Source organism: Marmota flaviventris, chromosome 3 (assembly GCF_047511675.1).
Source record: "Marmota flaviventris isolate mMarFla1 chromosome 3, mMarFla1.hap1, whole genome shotgun sequence".
Taxonomy (NCBI): Eukaryota; Metazoa; Chordata; class Mammalia; order Rodentia; family Sciuridae; genus Marmota; species Marmota flaviventris.
In genome coordinates this window covers 73,419,459-73,428,954 of record NC_092500.1, presented here as the reverse complement: position 1 = coordinate 73,428,954, position 9,496 = coordinate 73,419,459, and the positions used below count along the sequence as shown (strand labels likewise).

Here is a 9,496-nt window from a genome sequence, read left to right as displayed (position 1 = left end):
ATTGAATCGATAATGAAGCTCTTAAGGTGTTTTTAAAGATCCCAATAATTTTTCTTCTTTGTGTATCTAAAAAAGGGACACATGTATTTCTATAAACAGTTATTAGTAGTTTTGCCTTCCTAGACAGCTCTAAGCATAGACGAGTCTGCTTTCGACCCCTGAATTTATGACCCAGAGGTTAGAAACTGCGATGCCATGCTCATTCTGTTCAGCAGTGTTTCAAAAATGTTTGAATTGGTTGTTAGCATGTAAAAGCTGGGAGAGTTCACAAAACTTCAGATTCCTGGCTTCTCTTGAAAAAGTGGATGGTCTAGCAACACTGGTTCTTTCCAGTGGTTGTCAAGAGTCCACTGGAGATCTAGCAGTCTTGGGTACGCATTCTAATTTCATCATCATTTTAACGTCCATGCTTGGTAGCCAAAGCAAGAGGATTGGGTAGCAAATGACTTCTCCTTTCACTTCTGGCACTTTTGATTGAACTCAGGGACTAAAGAGCAGAGTGCGGAGAATAGCATGTGCTTACCTATAAGGAATCATTTTCTTTTAATGAGAGTAGAAAGGAGTTCCTATGGACTTTGTGTCTTTCCAGGACCGGCAGTGGTGTTCTGCAGTAACTGCTCTGAAGTGAGGAAAATGCAACCCTTGGGGTTCTGATTCCCCATGTGTGATCACAGGCAGAATTTTAACACTCAATATTTGTCTTGGATCAAGTTTCGGAATTCAGTGACTGACCAAGATACTTTTAAGTTCCGGTTAACTTGATCTACTCACACCTTTTAGCAACTACATGCTATACTTTTTTTACAGAATTGTAAGGCAGTTACTTTCCTTTCTGCCTTTGTAGATGGTCTTCTGCTTTACTAATAGGGATTTAAAAATATGAAAGTTACATTATCATTGTGAATAAATATTTATTTCCTAAAACCCTTGGAAATCTATATAACCCTTACAATAAGGAAATGAAAAGAATGACTAGGGTGACTGTTGACAGATTTAACAAAAGTAACTAATCTGTTAAGAATGAACTTGAAAACTACTGAGGGCGGCACCTTCAGCTCATACCTGCATGTCTTCAGGCTACACATCATCAGCTGAATGTAACATATTGCATAAGGGTTTCCTAAAAGGATGCTTGCTACAGTACAGGTTCTAAAAATTTCTTCAAAACCAAGAATTATGCTAATATATTATGTGAGGTTGTGATCAGATAATACATTATGTAAGTGTAAATCAGCAGTTTCTTTTAGAGGAAAATTGGCAGTATCTATCAAAGTTTTAAATATACATAACCTCCATCCTGGTCATTATGCCACTCCCAAGTTATGTGCACACATATGCCACTGCAGGGTAAGGTAGGTTTGAGGCAATTCAAGTACCTCACCAAAGGACAGGTTAAATAATGGCATATCTAAAGTTAGAATATTCAGCAGCCACTGAAAGAATGAGGTAGACCTGTATGTACTACAAAACAAAAAGCAAGTCAGTTGTGTATGGTTTGTTACTTTGAACACAGGGCCTGGCACATGCTATGCATGTGTTCTCCCACTAGATACACTCCTATCCCCAACTACCATTTTAAAGAGAGACACATAAATGTGCTTTGAACATTGAAGGGATCCACTAGAACTGGGTAATAGTGGTTACTTGGGATGAGGAATGGGAAGAAGCTTCATTATCTTTTGTCCTGTTTGAAGTCTTTAAGGCCTAGATACAAAGCCTTGCCCTATCCAGCGAGGAGACAGGGAGGCTGTTTGCCCACTGGTTTACCTATTGGATTGTATCTGGCCTCTTCAAGGCCTCATAGCTTTTCCCTGCTCTGATAAATATGGAAGCATATGTTTTGGTGTCCCAAGTCTTATCTCCTACATGCTAATGAGGACATGTGGACATGCATAAGTAAAATGGAGGTCTATTTATGGTAGAAGGACTGCAGAATAAGACAAATTGGAACACAGGACCAAAGAAGTTAACTGGATGTTTATAAAGACTTGTATTCAGAAAGGTAGTTTGTTATTTATTAAGCATTTATTAAATACCTCCCTAAAAGACCCCAGATGCCACCAAGACCTTTAATTAGACTGAGATATATATGCAAGAATGGCACATATCAAAATATCTGCTCATTAGTTCAAACCCAACATAATTTTTCCTTGAACTAGAACCTCATATGAACTTGAAGTACTCAGTGTCACAGCATCCTCTAAAGATTTTAAAAGAAAAATAACTAGAAGTCCCAGTTTTCAAAATTGCTTTCAAAGGCCAACAAGTTAGCTGGAGGGGAAGAAAAAAAGGAGTCACCTCTCTTCAAATAACAAATCTACAAAGACCTCTTCCAGGAAAAGCAGATCCTTGTAGTTCTAGACTCTTCTCATGAGATAATCATCACCTTGCCAAGAATGGGAAAGACACCCTACCTGACCCCCAGGGAAAAACATTCACCCAGACAGCATCTACTTGTTTTTACCATATATTCCAGGGGTATATGTGGGTTTTTGTTTGTTTATACATTTATACAGTTTACATTGCTTGACCCATAAATAACACTCGTAAGATTAATAGGGCCATAGTTTTAAAGAGTATTTACATAGCCCCACCATGCATACAGAGCCTTTTTAATATTGAAAATCAAAAAAATTAAACTTTCCATCACTAGGCAATAAAAATTTAACCATCTAAAACTTATAAACCCTGACTAAAATACAAGCAATCATTTCATCCATAAATGCTATTTCTGGTTCTCTAATAAATCTAGCACTGCAGTGTAACAAACATCTTGCAATTCAGGGATATAAAAATATCAGCTTTAAAATCTGAACTGTACAGTATATACATTAATATTTGCACCGTTAAATTAGGAATACACTTACGTCTATGAAATACTACATTATAAATAGCAATTTTCTTTTTCAATCTGGAGCTGGAGCTAATACAATACAATGTTTACCTGGCTAATAAGGGCTGAAAGGGGACAAGTTGGCCTCACACAATAGGATGCACAGTATTAGCTAGGTCACTGTGACAAGTGCATGCCTCACAACAAGACAGACTGGTCAGGACCTGAGCCAACCTGATGTACATAAAGACAAACACTATTGCTTTACAAAGGTGGCTGGAGTTCTCCATCTTCTAAATGGACACCCCGGTCCAGTCACCTCTCGAGAGTTTGAGTATTCTTTTGTGGATTGGAGACCAAAGCAGCTATTTGAAACTGTAATGCACCTGCCACAGGCACCGATGTCACATGTCACGTTAACCTGGCACCGTCCAAGGAGGGTAAACTGGAGCAATCACACCTTTCAACTGTTAATCTGACACTGTAAACAGCAGTAGGGTTCTCATTTACATGGGAGAAGAAAGCACTTTAAACTATTTTAGCAACTTTCCTATGGAAGAAAAAAGATAAGATTCCAAAGGTTAATGGCTAAGTTTTAAACAACTGATCTCCACAGCTACTCAGTTAAGAAATGATACAATTTTTGCCCTTGTGTCCCTTTTTCTTCTTGGATTTAGTTGTCCTCTGACCAAACTGAGGTGTAGGAAGTGCAGAAGTTGGACTAGAAAGGTCATCTGTGTAGTAGGCAAATCTCTGTGGCCGGGGTTGAGGAATTGGTTGTCCAAGAAAATACCCTTCTTCTTCTGAGTCGGAGGAGGAAGTGGAGGAGGAACACCAGGAATCATCATCTTCACCATAGAGCCCCAGAAACCTGTTCATTCCTGGGTTCTGCAGTGCGTAATCAGATGTGGCATGGGCATACTGTCCATAGAGATCAGCATTCTGGATGTATGCTTGGATCTCCCGGGCACTTTTATTCTGTATAAATTTCTCATAATTATCAGGAGTGTAAAGCCGCAGTCTGTCTTTGGGAGAATATTTTCTTTCTGTGACAAGATTCAGGGCATTATCAGAGCGGGATTTTCTACTTCTCCTGCGGCGATGGTGGTGGGACCTAGATCCCCTCTCTTCAAAATGGTAAACCCGCCTCCGAGTCCTCTCACTCATTGGAGGCTGCCGGATTTCAATGTTGTCATAGCTTCCATTGTCGATGACATCATCCGAAAACTTGACCTGCTGTGGTCTGGATTGAGACTTGGATCTTCTGAGCACTGGCAGATGTACTGGCTTCTCTTCAGGCATGATTTTTTCTGGACACAACTCTGAACTCAGACTTTTTAAGGACTCTGCACTCCTATGTAGCATGGAAGAGTTCAGAGTTCCCATATTGCTCATTTTCTCACAGTCTTCTGCCTCCATCTCCTCGAAGTTTTGTAGAGAATATAGTGATGGCCTAGGCTTGCTTTCTCCATCCACTGAAGCCCCTAGAAGAGGAGCCAAAACAATATATGATTCTCAAAATCCTAATATTCTGATAATTATTAGAAATACACTATTGAAATCAAACATTTCAAAGATTTACAATTGCAATATTTGATTAAAACCCACTAGGAAGGGGATGGGGATTGTAGCTCAGCTTGCCTAGCAGGTCTGAGGTCCTGGGTTTGACCCCAGCACTGCAAATAAACAATCCTACTACGGAAAACCAATATGTATTATTTATCAATTGAAAAGAATCTAAATATTGTTAATGATACAAGGGGCAACAACCTCGCTTATGAGCTCTGCTGTTTTGAGCCAAACGTTATTTTAGCACATGGCACAAGCAGCAAAAATTTAACAGCTCTTCATTTGTTTTTTAACATAAGCTGTGGAAGCTTCTGTTCCTCAATCCATTAAAGCCAAATTGTCTTATTTGAACATCTCTCAAATCATTTCCTTCCTTTGCAACCACATGGCCACCATCATGGGAATCTTCCTCATTTTAGACTGGTGTTTGGAAAATGACAGCCCAACAGCCTGTTTGTGTATATTTTCACTGGAACATAGCATGCCGATTGTTTACATATTATCTTTGGTTGGCCTAAAAAGACTACCTAGACTATTACAGAAGGTCTGTCCAACCCCTGATCTCAACTTTTAGCCAATCTTCTCTACCTCTGAACCACAAAAGGTGTTGTTTCCAACCCCATCTTACTTTAAAACTTCTGCTGGGCGTGGTGGTGCATGCCTATAATCCCAGCAGCTCAGGAGGCTGAGGCAGGAGGATTGTGAGTTCAAAGCCAGCCTCAGCAAAAGCAAGGCACTAAGCAACTCGGTGAGACCCTGTCTCTAAATAAAAATATAATATAGGGTTGGGGATGTGGCTAAGTGGTCAAGTGTCCCCGAGTTCAATCCCTGGCACCCACCTCCCCACCCCACCCCACCCCCTGCTAAAAAACAAAGAAGAAGAAAGAAAAACTTCTCACAATTGAGATGGATGTCCTTTGTTGTAACAGGACCAAGACTAACTAACAATAGGGAGTGGTGTGGACTGTTGTCAGTTGGAGACTATGTAACTCCCTACTATTTAAAGGAAGCCTGTTTTTCAGTCTGTTGTCAAGGAATGTCAGCCTCTAATTTTTTTTTTTTTTTTCTTTTGAGCAGGTCTTGCCAGTTGCCTAGGCTGGCCTCAAACTTAGAATCCTCCTGCCTCAGTCTCCCACATTATTGAGATTACAGGTTGTGCCACCATGCCCAGCTTGCCCCTAACATGTTTAATTTTATTTTTGAGTTGCTGGGGATGAAACCCAGGGCCTCGCACATGCTAAGCACATGCTCTACTACTGAGCAACACCCCCAGCTCCTAACACTTCACATTGAATCAAATTAGTCTGATTTTGATTTAAAATGTCAAAACACTTAGCACAGGGCCTGGCAGACAGTCTCACCCACCATTCTTCCCTCCCCTTTATTGTAGGCCTCATCCCTGAGCAGTCCACAGAAGCCAGAGAGTAGCTTCCTCTCATCGTCCATGTCACTGCACTGCCTGGCTCAGGTCATTCTGGCAGTGGGCAGCCACTGGAGCCTTTCCTGGTTGTTTTGCAATAAACCACCTTTATGAAATGACTGTGTATCATTAACCTATAAAATTTGCTGCACAAGGACCATATTTCTGTGTCCAAAAACTTGCTGCAAATATGAGGTTGACAATGTGCTGGATCCTAGGTCCAATCTTGCCTTTAGAACCTATGTAATACTAGACATTTAGCATTCTGTTAATTTAAATTTCCTATTGTGCAAAATGGAGTAATATCCACTCTGTACAACTCAGGATTATTTTAAGGATAAAATATGGATAATATGAATTTGCTTTGAAAATAGTAAGGTAACATTTTAAATGAGGAAAAAGAATGCTCAGATCGTTCTGAGCTATCTCTTGCCACAGGGCAATTCAGGAAAAATGTTTAAGACTATTACAAGCTTATGAAGTGCACAGGCTGATTTTAATATTTTGAAATTCATATAGCACAATCTAATAGTATAGAATCTCTTGGACACAATCCAGTTGTAGACTCCCTTATTCAAATAAACCAGTTTTCTCCTCCTTAAAACAGGTAATACCTATCTCAAAAGACAGGGTTAAAAAAATATTTTATACATGCCCACTTACCCGTACAGACACATACTTGTTTGGCTATATAGTGTTCAACATTTAAATGAAATGCCTTCCTTCCTCTGGGTTAAAGGTGTTTTTGTTTTATTTTTTTAATTTTTTGTATTGAGAATTGAACTCAGCTTTACCACTAGCTATATCCCCAGCCCCCCTTTTTTCTTTTGATACAGGATCTTGTCAAATTGCTTAGACTGGCCTCAAACTTGCAATACTCGTGCCTTAGCCTCCCAAGTCACTGGGATTAGAGGTGTATACCACTGTATCCAGCTTGTCCAGAGTGTTAAATAATATATCCCCTATTGGTGCTGATCAGCAATGTTTTTGAATAAACATCTTAGTGGCCACTTTTTCAAATAGCCCACAATCCCTATGCGTACCTGTGATATTAGACAAAGCCAAAGAATCCATAGAATCCCGAACACTTTGCTCTGGTTTCAAGTCTGACAAACACTCCAGGGAATCTTCATACCACTGCGTTTGGTCATGATTATATCCTGAAGCACCGTGGTCCAGGTCCAGTTCCTGGAGCCTCCTACTGCTTGCAGGGCCTGGGTGGCTACCATAAGCAGAATCGCCCAGTCCATCTTGTGACTGGGCCCAATACATATCAGACTGGTATTTTTTACTGGCAAGACTCTGATGATTTTGCTTTAACTCGGTCTTGTTTTTCACCATGTTATCAGATATCCAGTGCTCACTGGCTCTAATATCCATCTCACTGGGTTGCTGCTGAAAGAGGCTTTTATCACCAAACTTGAGGAGGAGCTGTGTCATGTAATCTTCATGCTCAGCCCATTCTTCAGGGTCTTCAGGGGTTTCGTGCTCTACTCTCCCTTTCCAAAATTCTTCATTGGCAAAATTTGCTCCTTGCCTGGAGAGACTCAGATCATCTAGCTTCCGGGAAAGGGTATCATCAGCATTGCCGGAAAGACCAGGGAACTTGTAGTTCAGAGCAGGGGACAAGAGGAGAGACTGTCTGCACTGATCCGCTGATCGACTGCTTTTACCCATTCGGACACTTCTTCTGGAGTCTCTCGATCGGGCTGATTGGAACGCAGAGTCAGAAGAATCAGAAGCATGGACGTCTTCACCGAGGCTGCAGGTTTTTGAACAATAAATCTGACCTTGTTTGGGAAGGAAGGGACATCCCAACAGAGAGGCCTTACACTGGGCACAGGAAAAGCATGCTTCTGTGGCATGCCAGTGCTGCCCGTCATAGGTCATCTGCGCATGGTCAACACCTGTTTTGAGAAAGGATAGGAAAATTAATGCTTGGAACAAAGGAAGAAGGAAGAAACAGAAGAAATGGCAGCCAAGAGAAAGCATCTCAGGTGATGGAAATATTCTGTATCTTGGTCTTGAAAGGGGTGTGGTTAAGGCAAAATTAATATTGTTTGTAGATTCTGTATTGGTGAATTTCCTTACTCACTAAAAATTTTCTGTACATCCAGAATTGATACCCATCACACCTTCATGGTCTCTCATAGGTATGCAAAATGGAGTAAATTTAAGTTGACCAACATGCACACTCCTAGCTGAGCTCAAACAAAAGGATGCTCTGTGGTTGGTTGCAGTTTCCATACTATAAAAAAGTGTTCTACTCATGGTCTATTTAATGCCATAATTTTGCTGTTTAAAACGGCCTCTAACTATAATGCTGAAATGCTGTCTATGCTCCCAGGTGCAAGACTGTGATATGCCTTTCCATATACTTTACAGAGAAAACACATGTATTGGATAAGCATCTAACCATGAGTGACAATGCTACTGGCTGTTGAGTCTGAGGTTAATCCACTACCAGTGTATATTCAAAGTGGCTTTAACCTAAAGTGCACATGAAATGAGGTTCTGTATCGATAGGTTAATGAAAATGTGGCTGGGGGTGTAGTTGAGTGGTAGAGCACTTGCCTAGCAATGGGAGGCCTTGGGCTTGATCCCCAGCACCAGGCAGGTGTCATGATCGGAGGTTCACAGGAACCTTAACCCTATATTTCTCTGAGGAGCAATGGTTCAATATGCACTAATTTAATGTTCACAACTGTGATTAATGAGAATTTACTACATATCCATTTGTCAAAGTTCATCAAACTAATACATTTAAGATCTGTATGTTTAGCTACATGTAAATTGTACCTTAATTTAAAAAACAAAATACATGGATAAACAAGGCTGTGGATAATTGTAAATGACCAATGGCTACGTGACAGGGCAGAAGGCTGGGCTGCAGACTTACCAATATGTTCCCCGCAGGTTTCACAGTACTCTGCATAGAGAGACTCAAAACAGCCACAGCAGAAGGGGCGGCCATCCTTCATGATGTACCTCTGTCCTCCCAGGATCGTTTCACACTCTAGGCAGCAGAAGTGCTTCATGTGCCAATGGCGACCCTCTGCTTCTGTGCACTCATCAGCAAAAATGATCTGTAAAGAGAAACGTGGAACAATAGAACAAAAGAAAATCAGCATGACCTGTTTACAAGGCCAGGTAACCCTATGTTTTCTGGGCAACAGACAGACACTGCCTCTTAAATCAAATAACTAACCTTGTTTCTTACAGCCTCTAGCTTAAATTTAACTTGGTTTAGCTACACAACAAGAGCACAAACACAGGGCTGAAAAGAGATGCTAAACAAATCCTTGCTTAAGCTTGAAAAAATTTTTTCTATTTCTACATTGTAGGTAAATCACTTCATTGTATTTTTGCTCCCTAGTAACACTCTGGTGACATAATCTGGCAAAGAACATCTTACCATTGAAATAATTTAGTGGTCTGAGGGGAAGCAGATGTGGGGATTGAGCCCAGGGTCCTTTACCACTGAAATACATCTGCAGCCCTTTTTTAAATTTTGAGATAGGACCTTGCTAAGTTGCTAAGGCTGGCCTGTAACTTGTGATCCTCCTACCTTAGCCTCGTAAGTCACATAGATTATAGGTGTGTGCCACCATGCCTGGCTGTGTGAGTCAATAGAAGACTCATCATACAAGTGTCTGTAGGGGCTACACAGGTGC

At 40.7% G+C, this 9,496-nt stretch overlaps 1 protein-coding gene across 5 annotated transcripts in view; it reads right to left on the bottom strand.

Annotated features, from left to right (window-relative positions):
- Positions 1-1,979: 1,979 nt before the first annotated feature.
- Positions 1,980-9,496, bottom strand: part of Prickle1 (prickle planar cell polarity protein 1) — a 106,263-nt gene continuing 98,746 nt past the window's right edge. For all 5 annotated transcript variants that reach the window (XM_071609955.1, XM_071609956.1, XM_071609953.1 and 2 more), the window contains exons 6-8: positions 8,722-8,908; positions 6,866-7,729; positions 1,980-4,317 (exon numbers count right to left, since the gene is read on the bottom strand). In XM_071609955.1, coding sequence (XP_071466056.1) covers positions 3,458-4,317; positions 6,866-7,729; positions 8,722-8,908 — 1,911 coding nt within the window. In that variant the 3' untranslated portion in view covers positions 1,980-3,457. The remainder of the gene's footprint in view (positions 4,318-6,865; positions 7,730-8,721; positions 8,909-9,496) is intronic.